The sequence below is a fragment of the Ochlerotatus camptorhynchus genome, unplaced genomic scaffold, assembly GCF_037179485.1.
Source record: "Ochlerotatus camptorhynchus isolate MF236.1 unplaced genomic scaffold, CSIRO-AGI_Acam_v1.1 ptg000330l, whole genome shotgun sequence".
Lineage (NCBI taxonomy): Eukaryota > Metazoa > Arthropoda > Insecta > Diptera > Culicidae > Ochlerotatus > Ochlerotatus camptorhynchus.
In genome coordinates, this window is record NW_027040818.1 from 10,873,126 (window position 1) to 10,893,244 (window position 20,119).

At 40.0% G+C, this 20,119-nt stretch overlaps 1 protein-coding gene across 5 annotated transcripts in view; it reads left to right on the plus strand.

Moving 5' to 3' along the window:
- The window catches only part of Pka-R1 (protein kinase, cAMP-dependent, regulatory subunit type 1), a 173,369-nt gene that overhangs the window by 120,429 nt on the left and 32,821 nt on the right, over nucleotides 1–20,119 (plus strand). For all 5 annotated transcript variants that reach the window (XM_065230540.1, XM_065230541.1, XM_065230543.1 and 2 more), the window contains one exon: nucleotides 19,460–19,819. In XM_065230540.1, coding sequence (XP_065086612.1) covers nucleotides 19,460–19,819 — 360 coding nt within the window. The remainder of the gene's footprint in view (nucleotides 1–19,459; nucleotides 19,820–20,119) is intronic.

The following is a 20,119-nucleotide window of genomic DNA, read 5'->3' on the forward strand; positions in this document are numbered from 1 at the left end:
TCCATAGTAAATCCCATATAAACTTCAAATGGTTTGTGCCAAGTCAGTTTTTAACTAAATGAGTTCAAATTTTGGGAGGCTAATCAGGGCCCAATTTGGAACCATTTGAGCACTGTGGAGCGAAAATTTAAAATTTTGCATCAGTCTAATGTGCGTGCACAATCATTGAGTTTTAGCGTTCAGAATCATAATAGCATAACTGCATTATTATTTTGATAACATTTTCCGAAATTTGTCCTATACTAAATCTTGTATTGGCTAGTAGAAGCAACAGCAAATGCACCGAGAAATTTACAGTTTTTAACAAAAGAGAAATTATATGAAGATAATCTGTCATTGCAGGTTGGCCCTTATGATTCTGAGCGCTAGAATTAGTATTGGAGGTAGGGTTGAATAGTTATCGATATTAGCAGGTCAAGTTTATCGATTCGATATCTGACGCGTTAAGACCCATTATTCATATCATCCTTTGAATGATATTTAATTTCTGCTATCAAATTAAATTTTTGTTTTTTTGAGAAACGAAAAAAATATTTAAATTTTGGCAAATATGAGAAACAATGTTTGAATATATTATTTTCGGATGCTAAAATATTCCTGAACAAATTCAGCTTCTTCAAAGCTATGAATTTGTACGTGGACCCCGCACAGACGGCAGTAGAACAAAATAGGCTAGAAAATTCGAGAATGGTTAAAAAAAAGTTCGCTGCCAAGTGCAACCAGATTGAATGCGAGATAACTGAACTTAATTGGCTCAGAATCGAGTGAGTCGCTCATTAATAAATTCACCCGTTTACAGTTTTAGTTTATTGTGATCAAGGCTCTACATTTTCATAGCTCTAAAATGAACTCGAGTTTTATCTCTTTCATACAACGTGTTCAGCACACCATTTTGATAACTCCTAGCTAGGCTATCAGCACGAAACGATAATGAAAAAGAAACACACTTAGAACGAAAAAATGGCTGTGAATTTTCTCGTCGGTGCTTTGCTCATCACTTTCAATGAAAGTAACGTCGACTATCGAGATGAAATGAAGCCTCCTTATGGCTTTCAATCCCTTTGAACGGCACTCTATACTTCATCAAATCTGATATTTTGCTATCGATAAATTGAACATAGTTGTAGTTCTGTGAATAAGGTTTCAGCTCAATTGATCCTGTGGACTTCTTCAAGAATTCCTATATACTATCTTGAGAAGTCCCGTGAACTTCTCTGTTAATCCCCGAGAAGTTTTTTTTGTCATCCCCACGAAGCACTATGAATTTCCCCGAGAAATTCTGTGTGGAAATGACGTAGTATTTTTTGATCAATTCCATACCCTGCATAGCGTAGTTAGCTATAGCTAATACAAGGTTCAGGGCTGGTAGAAAGTCACTTTTTAATGATTAAGACACTATTTTGAAGTCAGTCACTAAAAAGTAAATTTTTACCTAAAAATTCATTAAAGTCACTATTTCTTCAAAGTCACTAAAGTCACTTCTTTACGACCAATGTTACACTCTGGATATCCCCAAGGATACCTACGGTTATCTTGAGAAAGGCTCTGGACACCACGTCGTGTAGATATCCTCAAAAAGTACTATAACCCCGAGAAGCCCAATCAATGTTCCCTAGAAGTCCTATGAACTTCCTCGAGAAGTTCTATGAACTTCCTCAAAAAGTTCTATGGACTTCCAGGAGTAGTCTGTACCCAAGTAGCATTGCAAGTTTTATCGAGGTTTTAAAATATTTTACGGACAGGGTTACTTCCACTCACTTCACAACACTTTGCGGAATTATGAAGTCATGAGATTATATAATGATATTTTGTACCTGTAAGCTACAAGAAGTGAATGTTAAATATGTGTTTAACACATTATACCTGTCAGTTTTTTTTATCGAAAAAGTCCTGTTGGCATCCCAGAGAAGTCATTTGGAAATGCACAAGAAATTCTATAGACATCCTTTTGAAGTCAAATGGACTTCAACGAGAAGTCACTTCCCCAAGAAGTCCTATAACGTTTAAAAAATCATGAAAATTTCTACGATGTCTAGCGTACACGTTGTTAACGCTAGATTTAGCGTAAATTTACATGATATGTCATGTAAATTTAAGCGCGAAATCGCATTAATCAGCAATGTTGTATACAAGCTTGTAAATAATTCCGTTGCTTATGCGAACGATCGGGTTCGTTCGACATTCTCTTTTAAAAGCTTTTTCGTTCACCTCACGTTTGGCTCTTCGCATGTATTGGTATGTTCAGAAACGTACCGACCCGACGACGAGCTATCAACCTTCGTCAATGAAAAAGCTTCGTGTTTTTTTCATTCATTTCGCGAGCATTGGCCTGTTCAAAACCGCATTTGCATTGAAAAAAGTGAGAAGCGTTTTCCATCTGTGTTTATAAGTGTAAAACTATCAAATAAGAGTAGTGAAATTTGAGAAAGTTGGAGCAAATAACCATGACTACAAAATATTCGACGAGGTATGAGAAGGATTATCCATGGAGCGCGCCGGATCCCAAAGTACCGACTGCTGCTCGATGCACCTGGTGCAATAAATCATTCAAAATTGATACGATGGGAAGGGTGGCCTTTGGGAGTCATGAAAAAAGCAAAGGCCATCAACATCAGGCTGCAGCACGTCGCTCAAATTTGCCGATCAGCAGCTTATTTGGAACGAATGGTAAGTTCCGAAATAACACGCTTGATTATACCACAATGTGTGGCAGTAGGCGCCAATCAGGCTGTCATGAAAAAGTATTTTTTAAACGATTCGGTGACGTCCGCTGAAATTTTATGGGCACTTGAAACTGTGGCCACCCATGGTTCATACCGTAGTGCAGGTACCAGTGTTGCTCTGTTCCAGAAGATGTTTCCTGACAGCCAAATTGCTTCGAAGATGGAGATGAGCCGCACCAAAGTTGGTTATTTCATCACACACGGTCTGGCACCTTACTTCAAGAAGATCTTACTGACCAAAGTTGAAAGTTGCTCCGAGGTCGTCCTTGGATTCGACGAAGCACTGTACAAAATTGCACAACGGCAGCAACTTGATGTAAGCATTCATTTTTGGGATGAAGACAAGCAGGAAGTACAGACAAGTTATGTAGACTCAGCTTTCATATTGTCGATGATTGAGCGATTTACTTGATGAGTGGGATCAAGAAGTGTTCCGAAGCATATCCCGGACTGTTGAAAAAAGTTATTCAGGTGTCTATGGATGGACCCAACGTGAACTGGCGACTACTTAACGATCTGTCCTCCGAATTGCAAGAGATGCGTGAGAGCAGTTCCTTCAGTCTACTCATCATTGGCAGTTGCGGTCTTCATGTAGTGCATAATTCGTTCAAGAGCGGTATGCAGAAAACGGACTGGAAGATCGATCAGTTTCTGATGTCGTTGTACTACCTGCTAAAAGATGTTCCCCTAAGACGTGCTGACTTTATAGCAGTTACTGGTAGCACCATATTGCCGCTCAAATTTTGCGGAGTCAGGTGGGTGGAAAACCAGCGAGTAGCAGAACGAGCTCTAGATATGCTTCCTCATCTGCGAACATATGTGAAGGCAGTAAAATTTCAACAAGAGTCAAAACGAAAAGAAAGTCATCCCGATTTCAGGAGAAGCTTTAAGGCGGTTTACAGCTCCAACGCGTTTTCAGTGGTGTCCCAAGCGGTATCGGATCAGCTCTTTGGACCTAAATTGAGCTTTTTTGTAGCTGCAGCGGCAAATGTGGAACAATTTTTGAAAGAATTTCAGGTTGATGCACCACTTTCTCCCTTTTTGTACGATGAACTAACAAGCCTAGTTCAAAATGCGATGCAGAGAGTGGTGAAGCCAGACCGCCTTAAAAAGAAACCTAAAGCGCTAACGGAGATTGACTTAAATCAGGACAACCTTCTTGCATCAGCTGAAGTAGACGTGGGATTTGCTGTAAAAGCGGCTATCAAAGCGGAAGGAATCCGTGGAAAAATGTCTGAACAACAACTCTTGGTGTTTCGCAACGACTGCAAAAACTATTATGTTGCATTTTTGACGAAACTCCTCGATCGTTCGCCACTTCTATATGCTCTAACAAGGTATATTTCTTGTTTAAGTCCATCTGTCATTTCAAACTCCCCAGATGTAGCCAAGAAACGACTTGAGTTTTGTTTGGAACATATGGTGGAGAAAGATCATTTGGCTGGAGCTGTTGCGGACAAGGTGAAGGATGAATATTCGCAAATTTGCACGATGGCCTTCTTCAAGTTAATTGCTTCAGGATATCGCACACAGGAGACACGGGTCGATCATTTCTGGTTGAAGGCAATTGCTGATTCTGGAAAACAGCTTCCGAATTTGGCATCGTTTGTCAAGAAGATATTGATAATATCTCACGGAAATGCAGCCCAGGAGCGCGGATTTTCCGTCAACAAGGAGTGCCTGGTGGTAAATCAATCCGAGGAAAGCCTGGTAGCCTGGGATTTTAGCGGCTGGTGGTGTGACTAACATTCAAGTGGACAAGCAGCTTATTCAGTACTGTCGAAACGCCCGAGGTCGGTACCAGGAATTTTTGGATGCAAAGCGAGCTGAGGGGATTGCAAGCGATAAAGAAGCTAGCCGAAAGAGGGAAGCGGACAAAGCAATAAAAGAGCTGGAAATGAAAAAGGCTAAACTTTTGGCAGCCGCAGAGAAAGAGGCTGCTGCTTTGGACGTTAAACTAAAAGAGCTGAGAAAGTAAAGTGTAATATTAAGATTTCTTTTTAAATATAAACTGATTCGACCATTTTGTATGGAACATAAACATATTTTCCTATTATTTTTGTATCTTCATCTGGATTCAGCTATGAGTTTGGTTTTCTGTTTTTGTGGATGAAAATTGTCGAAAACTTGCTTAGTTATTTTCATTTTGTTTGAGGCAAACCGGGAAAATATTAATGTTTTAACCGGGAAAAAACCGGGAATTTCAAAATAAAAATTCTGTGGCCACCCTGCAACTATAGCTCAAAACTAAACGACTTACGCGATGGTTGAAATTCAGGTTTGTTTAAATGTGTATACATTCCCGAGATGTTCTATGAATTCCTTCTAGAAGCCCTATGGACTTCACAAGTTTTTTTTTTAATTTTATCGAGAAGCCTTATTGACCATTTCAAGAAGACCTATAAACTTTCCCGAAAAGTCTTATGCACTTTCTTAAGAAGTCCCTTTGGATATCTCTCCTTTGAGACTATCCTAAGATTTCCCTAGGATTACGTGCTCGGTATCAATATTTGGCGACTATGTTAGGGAAACCCAAGGGGAAACCACTATTTGCATGCAATCGATGATAATTTTGATCACCTTTGCAAAAGTTGGACATTTGTGTAATTTTCTATAGTGACCTATTAAAAATTGATAAAGTATTCATTTTACCAGCTTTGTAGAAAAATTATCAATCGATTGGCTTGTTTAGAATTAAAATCCATCCGCCATTGACAGAGCTATAAGTGGTCAAAACCTTACCACTTTTCGTAACGCGGTCGATTTTGGTTTTTTTTTTTTAAATTGCACCCCCAATATGTTGCCGAAAGAAGTAATCCTTCGTCAAAAGTATCCGTTCTGCAAGACAAATCGATTATTGAATGACTTTTGGCAAACATTTATCTACCCATACGGATTGAGAGCAACGGATAGCATATTGCAAGAGTTCCCTCTCATATATTTCGAATGGAACTAATTTGAAAGAACAATATTTGCTCAATTGTTTGAAGGAACAGTTTCTTGCGTTGTGGGAAGACACATGATATAGGATTGCTTTAGTTGGGAGCGGGAACGATATACTTTGCAAAGTTTCAGATTTTGAATCCCTCAGTTTTCCAACGCTGCTGTTTATTTTTCTATTCCTATGAAACATATTATAGCTGCAAATTGGTTTGATGGCAACAGCCTATCCGAATTAGCTAGTGCGAGCAAATTGAAAGGAAGTGCTTTGATCACCTGCACCAGGGTGAAATTCCAGTCCGGGAAGCAGGAAATTGAATCCGTTTAACTTTGGCATTTGCCTCAGCTGCTGCAGTGCTTAAAATGAAAGCTTCTCTCTAACTAAACATACTCGTACGTGCATCCACTCGGAAATGCATCCAATTGTACCGGCCAGGACAGGGCTGGAGGGATGCAGGAGAGGGAAATATTTTCAAAGTTCACACAAAAGGCCCCGGTTTTCAATAGATCTGCACGATGGCAGCAGGCAAACATTATGAAGCTTTTTTTTCTCCTTTGAAGCGTTCCACGCTAAATGACGAATCGATCAGACTCGACCTTCTCCGATTTGCATCATACACATTTGTACTAAAATTCGGCCATTTTGATTGTTGTATTTTTTTTGATGGCGTGCCTTAGACATTTTTTAATAAATCGTAGCATGAAAACGTTACTATTAATCGAAATGATGTCTGAGACAAAGTAGTAGAGAAAAATTAAATCCAATAAAACCAACGATTGATTGAAACATGTCAAATACGACATTTTGAAAAAAAAAAAAAAAAAATGCCGAATGTGCAAATATAAATGATTGGCCATAACAAACAATTATGCAAAGTTTCATGCAAATCGGAGAAGGTCGAATCAAATATTTTTTTTTGTTTTGCTATTTGACCAGGAACTGCTCTTTGGTGCCTTCAGCTACAGAGATTTTCTCACAACAGCTTTTCAAAGTGTGTCTTGCTTCCCATAGCATATTATCGCATGCGGTGCATGCATCGGGCTCTGTTTACTGGGTATGGAAGATGTAACTTTTTTCTCCATAAAGCACTCAACTTTGACATTTGACTGCTGGGGAACTTTATCGTATTTTCGTTTCATGAATGCCAGACAGTTTTTAATTTCGAAATGACACTTTTTGTGAAATATCATTTAGGCTAAAGAGTAAACACAATTGGGTCGACACTCTGTCACATCAAAGCAGTGCTGTGGTGCAATGAAATGGGAATCAGATCCTTCCATCATCAATCATTCATTTGAAGGTTGGTGGGATCCCAATTCGCAAAACCACTCAAGACTCCCCCGCAGAGTTGCACGATGATAACAACAATCCATCCTATAGGTACCAGTTGCGAATGCGAATGGCTTCCTACTTCTAGTGCAAAGTACATGGTGCGACATATTGAGTTTGCAATATCAGTTCCACGAAGAAATGGCCTTATCCGCCCTTGTCCCAGTGCCGCTCTCAAGGGCTAAATTATTCACAAGTAGCTGGATTTTTAATGGCTTTTCGTCGTATCCCCGGAGGACGCAACTCGACTCTGCTGGCTTGGTGTGCCAAGTATTCTTTTCTACGTGATTCTCAACTTTGATACACCATCAAGTGCAATACATCGATGGTATTATCCATGCAGCAGCGGAATGGAGATGGTCAATTTTCTTCGTCGATAAATGGTGACAAGCTTATCTCTGGCTCTGTGGCACCTCCGTGCTCTGGGGAAGAAGCATGAACACGTCCTTGTAACAACAAGTGGGCTTTCACCCACCGACCGACCAAGACAGTTATCCTCGGCACTACTGGACTGCTTTGAAAGGCAATTCTTTCGCTTATTCCTGGTTTCTACATCTCTAAACAAACGTGTGAAAAGGGCCAAATGCTGCTGTTGATTTGCCTGGATGTATCTTAATGCGCAAGAAATCGCCGTTTCAAGTAATTGTATACATTTGCCACATAGGCCTTTTTCACATGTGTGTTTAGAACTCTGCTGTTGTTTGCTTTTCCTACGGCTTGAACTCGTCCGACAACAGTGTAGGTAAACGACATGAGCTCACTCGTACGTGTAACAGCAGCGGTGTGCTTGGCAGCACCATTCTTTGGTGTGTTCGTGCTTGGTTTACCTCCCGAATCCGATGCGATTGCTAGGCTTGGATGACTTCATTCCGGTGTAGGGCAGATCTTTGTGGCTTTATCGAATTATCCCTAGTTGAATGAATTGCATATTCTGTGTTGGATTGGCCGATGTACAATCAGCCAGTTATTGCATTTTATCCCGATTCAAAATTTCGGTTTTCTCAATCTTTAAATTATGTCAACAATAGGAACATGTCATCGATGGGTGGATCAATCAGAGTACAAATAAATTCTACCATAACATATAACCCTAAGTGCCTAAGTATTCACAAGTTGGATTCCCCTTCATATTAAAGAGTTCCAGAATCACAGTGCTTGCTCATCGCGTGTTTTGTGAAATTTTTCGTCGTCCTTTTCTGAAATATAAACACGGTTAAACATTTAAGTAATTTTTGGTTTAAAATCCGTTAAAGGTTTTTATAACTTAAATAACAAAAAATTACCCTCTGAAATATTTTTTTTAATATTATGCATTAAAGAGCTTATAAAAATGCTAACTTCTGTGAAGTTTTCAAGTTGGACATTTTTTTTATCTCGTTCGTTTATTTGGAAGGCTCAATCGCGTTAGCTTAACGGAGCCGATAATTCATTGTTCATTGTTTATAACAGAATTCTCACCTGCGGCTTAACCGAGGTTAGAGTGGTACATTGTCGAAGGATAGGATCAGGGGAGGAGCTTGGGGTGGGGTTTCATTGTCTCATCAGAGCGTATGAACGGTAGTGCGGTTCGAGATTCCTCTGGAGTTCGATTATGACGATGAGACTCATCAAGACGGGGGAACAAGAGAAACATATACTAATAAAGGGAGTCAACAGACAAAGGAATTAAATTCTTATACTAGATATTTGCAGATACACTGGACACTTAAAAACAAACAAGAATCATTAAACATATACTTTTGGACAACATTTTTGAACTTTTGTTTAAAATTTGTTTTGTAAAATTTAGCTCTGAATGCTTTTGAATTTTCAAAATCGTTTTCTGCGCAAAATTTAACAGAAAAATATAAACAATAATTTCAAACATTTTGCCAAAAGTTGGTGTTCAATGACTTTTGCTAATTTTTAAGTGTCCAGCATGAAATATTCACAGAAGATAGCATTTTTCATAACCTTTTAATGCATAATATTCTAATAGTATTTAAGGGGCTCATTTTTTGTTATTTAATTTGAAAACACTTTTATTAATTTACCCGTGTATATTTTTCTTGTAAAGGATTTTTCTACAATTTTGTCTCAGGCATCATTTCGTTTTAAATTGACGTTTTCGAATTACGATTTATATCAAATACGCAATTTTGAATTTCTTATGATTTCGGTTTAAGATGTACATTTCCAATCTTACTAATTAATAATTAAAAATCATATTCTGTATGTACAACAATCAAACTGTAAGAACCCGCAACAAAAATTTGGTAGAAAGTTTAACATTGAGTGTTATCGCAAAACTCGATTACAGACACCAGCGATGGAATACCCAAAATCAATTTTCACATTCCGGATAGCTGTACCAACACCTTTTTATCCCATGAATATGCATTACACCAGGTGATTCTCCCTATTTTTCTTCCATCAAAAACCCTACCCCTGCAACGGTTTTTCAACCGACCGCACAAAATGTAAAAAACGAAATCTTGCCTTCCGTCGGCATCCACATTCTGATACTACCTACCCACCGCACCACCGATGAATCAAAGATAAAATTAATACTCAATTTCCAATCGATTTCCAGCTCAATGGACTGAAAGATTTTTCCCCTCGCGTCAACCTGTAACCTTATCTTTCCCAACCACTGCGCACCGGCACCGTCTCGTCTCGCGCCAAAGGGCGTAGCCAGGTTTCGTATTAGGTGGGGGTACCATTATTAGACCAGATGAATTGTTAGGCTTTAGAGATTCGTTTACCCGTAGATTACACTCAATTTAATAGATTCTTAATTCAAGAAGATTTATGCTTTCGTCCAATTAGGTTGTTTAGGGGTATTGAGGTAAATACATATTGGTAATCTGCATTAACAATGGAACCGAAATACAAAATTTCATCAACCACTCTTGTCACCACCTACGCCTGGCCACCACAATAGGTCTTATGAATCTGATCAACTTTGCCATAAACAGCTACCATCTATCTAGTTGAGGTTTCAAGTTATAGCTAGTATTTATAAGTCAAATCGTATACTCGCGCCGCCTGGTGTGAGGATTATGAATTGAGCTATCCATGATACAATAGGACGTGCTGACAGCAACCTTCTATCTAGTCGAGACGTCGACTTAAGCAAGCCATTAGTATCAAATGGTACTAGTGGTTAGTGATTTTTTCGAATAAGATGCGATAGGTCTTGTTGTTCAGAACAACTTTTCTGAAGACTGCAAACTTCTATCTAGGCGTACTGACAAGTTAAAGCGAGTGTACCCCATTAGGCATAAATACGTTAGGCATACGGACGTTAGGCATACGGACGTTAGGCATAATGGACGTTAAGCATAAAGTCATTAGGCATAATGGACGTTAGGCATAATATACGTTAGGCATAATGGACGTTAGGCATAAAATACCTTGCTGCTTAGCGTTGAATAAAAAATGATACAAGTTAAACAAACATAGTTTATTTAATAAGCACAGTTTAGAATCCATTATTTATCATATCACAAGTGACGTATCTACATATTTACTTAGATCCAAATACACGAACTCATCGACCACCTCGATTTCGTCACCGTCAATCTGAACTCGGGGTGCCATAGCTGATCTCGATCGATTGTGTCGTATGCGGATTTGAAATCGATGAACAAATGATGTGTGGGCACGTTGTATTCGTGGCATTTCTGCAGAACCTGCCGAATCGCGAAAATTTAATCCGTGGTAGAGCGGGCACCCATGAATCCCGCCCCACGAACTCTTTTGCAAATGGTGACAGGCGGCGGCATATAATTTGGAGAGTACCTTGTAGGCGGCGCTGATGTGCAGTCACAACCATTGTAACTTTTCCGTCCCGGATTATTTTGCTGTCATCAATTGTGTTGTTCATTTAGCTCTCAATTTTTTACCGGTTCAAACCAAACATCCTGCAAATAATCGAGAAATGATCTCAATTCCATAAGTCACTCGGATTTACAACGGAAATTCCCTGAGGTCTGTCCAATGTGAGACATTTTCCTTTTTTCAATATGAACATAGCATTTTTCGTTGTCAAATCATAAACGAATCGTATATATGCGAGTAATTGCCATGTATACCGGATATTCTAGGTTCTAAAAAATCGTCCTGGAGTTCAGTTGATTTTTTCTACTATATCAACCAAGACTGCAATAATGTCTGTAGTATCGAAATATGTCCAAACAGATTCAAAGTGTCAATGTGGATTGTGCCCGACCTACTACTACGTATACAAGATGTTATAGGTTCTGAAATCATTCTGGAGATCAGATTATTTTTCTACTAGATCAGCCAAGACTAATTCAATATCTGTAGTATCTAAATATGCCCAAACAAATTTGCAGTGTCTATGTGGATTATGCCAACCTATTTCCGTGTATGCCAAATGTTATAGGATTTTCAATTCGATATTTCGATACTACAGATATTATCCTAGTCTTTGTTGATCTAGTAAAACAAATCATCTGAACTGCAGGACGATCTGGAGAACCTTGATGCTCTGGTATACGTGGAAATAATTAAACATTATCCATATATACACTATGAATCTGTTTGGACATATTTCTATACTTAAGACTTTATCCCAGTCATGGTTGATCTAGTAGAATAAATCATCTGAACTCCAGAGCGATTTCTTCTTCTTCTTATTCACATTTCAAGCTTATTGCGTGCTCTCAACTAAGTGTTTTAAATGCACTTCCACAGTTATTAATTGAGAGCTTTCGATGCCAATGCCACTGCATGAATTCGTATATTGTGTGACAAGCACAATGACACTCTATTTTGCCCAGGAAAGTCGAGAAAATTTCCAGCCCGAAAGATTCCCTCGACCGGACCTGAAATTGAACCCACCGCCTCCGGCTTGGTAGAACGATTTGGAGAACTTAAAACATCTGGTATACATGACAATAGTTCATGCATGATCCACATAGACACTGTGCATCTGTCTGAAAATATTACGATACTAAAGACATTGTCCCAATCTCGGTTGATCTAGTAGATCAAATTATCTGAACGTTGATTTGAAGAACCTTGAACATCTGGATTACTCGGAAATAGATCATGCAAGATCCGCATAGTCACTTTGAATCTGATTGGACATTTTTCGATACTACAGACATTATTGTAGTCTTGGTTGATCTAGTAGAACAAATCAACTGATGTCCTGGACGATTTGGAAAACCTATAATTTCCGGCATACATAGTAATAAGTCGTGCATGATCCACAAAGTCACATATATAAGATTCGGTTATGACAACGAAAAGTGCTAGGTTCATATTAGAAATAAAAAATATATATCATGAAAATGTCTCACCATTGGACAAACCCCAAGGAATATCCATGTAAATACTCAACCGCGACGTGACCAACAAGTGTGACTTATGAAACTCTGGTAATTTCTCGATTATGTGCAGGGTGCTTTGAGAAAACTAGAGCCAAATTAACTACAACATTTAGGACATCAAAATACGTCAGAGAGATTAAGTTTCAAGAAAATTTGCATTTCAAATGAAAATACATTAATTTTTTTTTTAAATAATGTTTCATCAAATCTAGGCCGGTATTATTCAATAGAATCTCATAATGTAAGCGTGTTTTATTATGTTCACTAATTACTCAGAATTTATACTAAACATACTAAAGATGATACAATGGTATTTTTAATTTTATTTTTTCTAAGGTTACAAACGATACTCCTTTAGCTTAGTCGGTAAAGGCGCAGCGACAAAGTAAGTCCATGCTGGAGGCGACTGAGTTCGTTTCCCGTCCGGTCTATTAATTTTTCGGGTTGGAAAATTTCTCTACTTTCTTGGGCATAGGATTTATTTATTTGTAATTCATCTGACATATGTGGTTTTAATGAATATGAGAATACATTTTCAAAACAGTTACAAAATTGACAAACTAGTGAAACGACCAGAAGTTTCGCCGAACTCAAAGAGATCCTCCACCACCGAAAAACCTCGAATCATCGACGATATTGGTTCATTATATCCAAACAAAGTACGGTGAAATCTGTCTGCTGCCGAAGAGGACGTTGAGCAGCACGAAAGTCCAACATAGAAAGTAGCCGGGGAGAATCGACTTCACCATTTAGCAACTTCGCCACGAATGTCGCCTGTTGTAGTCTTCGCCTTCTTTCAAGGGTGTCCATGCCCAACAGTCTACATCGATCGGGATAGGCAGGGAGGTTCAACGGATCGTGCCATGGTAGATGACGCAGTGCTAGCCGGATGAATCGTCGCTGTACACGTTCAATCCTTAAGGTCCAGGAAACATCATTTGGAGTTCGAACAACAGAAGCGGTTTCGAGAATTAGCCGTACCAGCGCCCAATACAAGGATTTCAAGCAATATGGATCCGTAAAATCCTTTGCAATTTTCGAAATAAAGCCCAACTGTCGATTCGCCTTGGCAATTATCGAAGTTTAGTGAGAATTGAACGTCAGTTTTGGATCCAGCACAACTCCGAGATCAGAAATCACTTCAACTCGTTTAAGTGAAGTACCCTTGATGCGATAATCGAACAATATCGGTTGTTTTGAACGATGAAAGGTCATAACAGAGCACTTCGGTACGTTAATCATTAACTTGTTCCGATGGCACCAGTCAGAAAATAGGTCTAGAAGATGTTGCAAACGGTGGCAATCTTCAGTTGAACGAATAACTAAATATATTTTCAGATCATCGGCGTAGATAATCACGCAGTCCAAGCCTAATTTCGAAGCAACGTCGTTGAAAAACAGTGTGAACAATAATGGTCCCATGTTGCTTCCTTGGGGAACACCGGATGTATTGCAGAAGGTCGAAGAAACACAGAAGTCAAATTTAACGCGGAGTTTCCTTCCCGTTAGGTAAGAGTTCAGCCAAGACACTAGCTTAGAGCATGATCCGAGACGTGACAGTTTAGCCAACAGCACATTGTGATCGATCTTGTCGAAAGCCGCCTTCAGATCAGTATAGATGACATCAACTTGAGCCTTGCTTTCCATAGCCGTTATGCAAGTGTTGGTGAAACTTAGTAGATTCGTCGTGACCGATCTTCCAGGCATAAAACCGTGTTGAACGGTAGAAATATAGCTGTGCGACTGGCGTATAATCATATCGCTGACAATTATTTCAAACAGCTTTGACGCAGCTGATAAGCTCGTTATTCCTCTGTAGTTCCTGACGTTTTTCTTGTCACCATTTTTGAAGACGGAAAACATAAATGACTGCTTCCATACCTCAGGAAAAACCCCTTCATCGAGCGACCGGGTGAAAATTGCAGACAGTGGCTCAGCTAAGTCAACAGCACAGCGGCAAAACAAAATCGATGGTATACCGTCGGAACCAGCAGAAAGCGAACTTTTCAACTTTTTGGCAGCAGATAAGATCATTGCAGGAGTAACTACGAATGTCGACAGACTAATGAAGTCCATGGGAATGTCTAAAGCAGCAGACTCAGTTTCGATTTCAGAGGCAGGAGTTTGGTCAAACACAGAAGCAAAAAATCTGGCAAACAGTTCGCAGCTTTCAGTAGAAGATTTCGCTTCGACGTCGTCAAAATTCACGTTGCTCGGTACAGATGAACTTTTCCGCTTACTATTGACGAACTTCCAAAAGCTTTTTGGATTTTTCCGAAGATTAGTCTGCACGTTGGAATCCAAGCTTGCTGTCAGACGACTGTAGACCACGATGCTTACGTTGTTTGGCATTTTTCTAACGTTGCAACTCTCGCAACAGTGGCGTACTCCAGGCAGGCGAAAATGGACGCCTAGTGGGTGGAACATTCCTCTGCAACCACTGTTGAATAATAGAGCAGAAGCCATTTCATTAACATCCTCACAATTCAGACAAGCCCAGTCAATCGTAGAAAGGTACTCTCGAAGCAGGCCGTAGTCAATCTTGCCAAAATCAAAAGTAGGCTCACAGTCAGCATGGTGCGGATCATCAATCTGGCACCTGGCTTGAACGGGAAGAAACATTTCCAGCGGAGGATGGTGCAAATCTATAGGTAACAGTGCAATAGCAGCCTCATTTACGGCTACCCCACAGTTGGTCGAACAAAACATTAGATCAAGTGTTCGATCAGAATGGTTACGAATCCAGTTAGCTTGATACAAATTCAAAAAATCCATTCCATCAATCAAAGCAGCACTTACTGGAGGTACAGTTGACGTTGCAGCCAGAAACACCTCGCCGTCTGCATTCTGCAACCACTGTAGGGCGGGGCTGGTTGTAATCACCACATATCAGCACCTGGTCATCAAACGAAGCGCTGTCACACAGTTCACGAACGGAGGCCACATGTTCATCTATCAGCTCTGCATCACGGCTACGGTCAGGAGGGATGTACACAGCACCAATCAGCAAGCGATTACGACCAATAACAGCATCAACAAACACCTGTTCCAATCTTTCACCGTGGCGCGTCTGAACTTGAGTACAACGGTAACGGTGATGGACTGCAATCAGTACACCTCCGAAGCTCGATTTATCACTGTTCCTGCGGCAACGATCACAGCGAAATACGGTGAACGATGATCCGAAAATTTGCAGAGAATCGATGCAGTCATTTAATCCAGTCTCTGTCAGTATGATGACGTCGTAATTGCACTCCATAACAGCCAAAAGCAAGTCGTCAATTTTAGTCCTAACACCTCGGACGTTCTGGTAGTAAAGCCAAACAGGATCGACTGGGGATACACCAGGCTGCAACATAAAACGGTTGAGGGTATGAGGAGACGAATTTACAAAACAATACTCGCCTGTGATGGGAACCCTAGGGTTCCCACCGTCCGCAGTACAGAGCTCCAAATTGATCGTTGTCCACTGGCTAGTTCAAAGTTTGGCGAGAGTTTTTTGGCTGGTCCGGCCAAGTCGACGAAAGCAGCGCATGTTGTTCTAACGATGGATCTAGACCGATCTTAAATGAAACGAACGACATGTTCGAAACATTTTTTCCTTTCGGAACCAAGCGGATCACATCACACGGTGACGATAGATCAAGACAGCGACCCACAATTTTCTGCACATCATCCGGGGAGATCAACCAGAATTTGGCGGGGATTGCAGCAGGCACGATAATTTCGACGCGCGGCAGGATCGTTATCATCAAGCAGTACGGGTAAAACCAAAGTTGCGAATTTATGGTAAATTTACACAACAAAAAACATCAATATAATCGATGATTAAAATGAACAGTTAGACAATAAAAACGAGCGTCAGTCTGGATGGTACCAGCATAGAAAAGAAAGTTCTCAATTAAAATGTGAAAGTACTTCAAAGAACACTAAGTTGAGAGCAGGCAAAAATCTAATATGCTATAAGCAATGAGTAGCGGATTTCTTTTGAGAAATCGCGGATTTCGCGGATCAAATTTAGAAAATCTTATAACAGCCCTGGATTTGGTAATTTTTAGTTTTAATTTTACATTATTGTTATAAGGCTAGTTGTGCGTTTTGACGACCTATCAACACAATTTTGTCGTTTACCTTTATCGGCATATTTTTTTTATTTTTTTTTGGTGAAACACTTAAGTTTGGATGTTTCAATGTCATTTTGTTATTGGGTTTCAGATAATCATGGCATTTTTTTTTTTTTTTGTATAACATCTGTATTCAATATTGGCGGGTCGCGAGTTTACCGCTGTTTATGGTTTAGAGGAATACATGCGTCTACAAAGTTATAATTTATCTTCAAACAACTTCACTGAAGGAATCAAAATTCTTTCTTATCAATCTATCATTCTATAAACATTTTTCGATATTTAGTTGGGGCGGTTCTAAAAAATTAAACATTTTTTTTCGATTTTATTTTGAGAACTAAATACCTTCGAAAGACTTCTAGAACACACGAAGACGCATATTTCGAAGGTTGTTGAGAATTGCTAGATGTTATTCTATGAAAGTTATGACGTTTTTTGTGTGGCGCTTTAAAGATTTAAAGGGATTTTTATTATTTATAATTCTAGCGTTTAGAATCAAAAGGGCCTAACTACGGTAGTCGATTCTCTTCATCGATTTTCTCATTTATTAATAACTCGGCTGGATTATAATTTAACGGTGCGTTTGATGTTGCTTTTGCTAGCTAATACATCCTTTTACCACACTGTATTGAAATAGTTTCGATAAATTTATTCACTGAACTGTGGTAATGCGTAGAGAAAATCGATCATTGCAGTTAGGCCCTTATGATTCTGAACGCAAGAATTATTCATTCTCGTGGCTTCTCGCATTCACTCTGCTAGCGCCCTTAAAAGAAGCAAACACCTCTCCCACTGCTCTATTCCGATGTTATCGATATCTTCCGCAAAGCAACGAAGCATGTACGACCGTGTGATTATGGCGCTCCTAATCGCTCCTCTAAACGCTATGTTGAATAGTAAGTTTGAAATGACATCGCCTTGTTTCAACCCGTCTAAGGTCACAAAGGAGGTCGAAATCTCATCTGCAATCGCATACGCATGATGTCGATCTATCGAAGTGAATAATTGTTTGGGTCAAAAAGGTCTGACCCCCTGGGTACGCCCATGTCTCGCTTCCACCGACGATCTATCAACCGTAATCAAATGTTCATTTGCACACTCTCAACTCAACAGGTGATCATCAACAGAGCCAACAATGTTTACACCGATTAAAATCTCGTTCGTCGTTTTTGGTGCAAATTTGCAAGTTCGCTCTGGCATGAATATTCCATTTGGCTAATCCGTTATTCAAATTGCATTATCATCCATAAATTGTGGTCGCATAATTCTGGCATGCATTCCGAAATTAATACGCATCATCTAAACGAAATTACTTCCACTGATGGACAGTTCATCGATCAGCAGGGGTGAAGTAGCCGTTGTTGGATAAACTCCTAGAACCGTTCATATTGGCCAGCTATAGAGCAAGACCATGCTGCAGGCGGTTGGGTTTGATTCCCGGTCCGGTTTAATAATACTAATGCAAAAATGGTACAGGCATAGAAAGCTCTCAATTAACAACAAAGAATACTTAGTTGAGAGCCGGCGTCCCAGTGGGACGTTATAAATCCAAAAAAGACGAACCATTCATAATCCCTCCTACTACACATACGAGGAGTGAAGAGTGGAGGGGATTGGTTAGTTCCATAATAATGGCACCGATGGGAAATTCAACAGCTGTTTCATTTTCTGCAATACATGTCTCTGCGTGCTGCGGTAGCATGGGGAGAAGGTTGGAATAGTTTCCACTTGGAAGGAAGCTTCTTTATTATTGGATTTGGTTCCTGTTCTAGAGCCACATATGGTTCTATTCGGTAAGGATTGCAACGGAAATTATCTTTTGATGTATTGGTGTAGAATGACCGGAACGCTTACAACGACGGCATGATGACGTGCGGCATTAGTTTAATTAATTTATGAGTATGGCACCCTCGAGATCACTACTTAGCTTGCTAGAAGGATGGACGTTGCATAAGTTTCAAATTGACGACGATTATATTAGCTGAACGAGCCGTGGGCTTATTAATTTATTTTTATTGGTCAGTTGGGAATTACGATACCACATCAATAAAGTATCTGATAAATTTCTTGTAAAAGTACGTGACCCATAATTGTGTGGTGAGTGTACTTGAGTTACTCAAAATGTGAAGCTCGACTAGCAAAATCGATCCCTACATTCACGTAGTTGATTTCCTCTGACTACATAGTAATAAATACGTACCCACCAGCATAAATTCAATCATTTATCTCTATTAGGAGTATAATAGAGCGAATCGTTATTTGCTCGTAAACATGAAGCCTGCACAACACGAATGATACTAATTCTAAAAATATCGCCTCACCTCCCATACCCACATGCAAGTACCCTACATACGACAGCCATCTTCCGCTGGCAGAATGTTGTTGCTACTTGGTCGGTACGAACTGAAAAGCTTGCACAGTTGTTGAATGCATAATTCAATTTGTCGGCTGTCCTTTACATTCACACTAGCTGTACGCTGCACTGCAACACAACCGCCCCCGTTCTTTTGCTAGTGCTCATTTAATTCAACGCTGCAAGCCGAACTCAATTACAATTAACTACAACATACATTGAATTACATTAAACCCGTGTTGGAAGAACTACCTGGTTGAAAATTTCTCGGAAAACCCGAGAACCTGACCGCTGCTTGATGCTATAAATTTTACCCCCGGAGAAATTTTCATCGTCAATATTTACTCATCCAATTTACGCTCGATAATTTGTGGCTTTGTGGCTTTCACTTCCATCATCCCCCATCTTCCGACCCATCCGATCCACACCCAACCGAAGAAGATCCCGCTTTCTGACAACCGTCAGACACAAACCGATAGAGTCAATAAATTATCCTCAACCCCCTCGCCTTCTTCCCATCGTTCTCGCGACACGCGAGTTGATACAGCAAATTTGATAATTACCATTTCCGTTTCGCACGCGTTGTCATCGGTGTATACTAATTGAGGTTTCTGTTGTCTTCTTATCTCTTTTTTTTCCCCCATTAGGAACAAGCCAAACTGGATGCCAGTAAACAGGCCGCCAGCCCGGATGATCTGGATGACCTCAGCCCGATGCCACAGACCACGGCCCCACCGGTTCGGCGACGTGGCGGCATTTCGGCCGAACCCGTCAGCGAGGAGGATGCCACCAGCTACGTGAAGAAGGTCGTTCCGAAGGACTACAAAACAATGGCCGCCCTGTCGAAGGCCATCGCCAAGAATGTCCTGTTTGCCCACCTGGACGAGAACGAACGGTCGGACATTTTCGATGCGATGTTTCCGTGCAACTTCCTGCCGGGCGAGTCGATCATACAGCAGGGCGACGAGGGCGACAACTTCTACGTGATCGACATCGGCGAAGTGGAGGTAAGGACGTTCCTTCGTTTTGCTTGACCATAGAGCAGTTCCACGCCAAATGACGAGTTGGTCAGATGCGACCTTTTCCGTTTTCATATTTTTTATAAAATTCAGCCATTTTTAAACTTGCAAACAAATTCTAAATGGCGAAAGCACGAAAACGTCACTTCTAATCGAAATGACGTCTGAGACAAAGTTGTATTCAAAAATTTCTTTCATCTTAGTTTTTGTCCAGAAAATCTGTGATGATATCTGTGTTGATAATTTATTAATTGAATCCTTAAAAAATATCATTTCAAAAGCGATTGA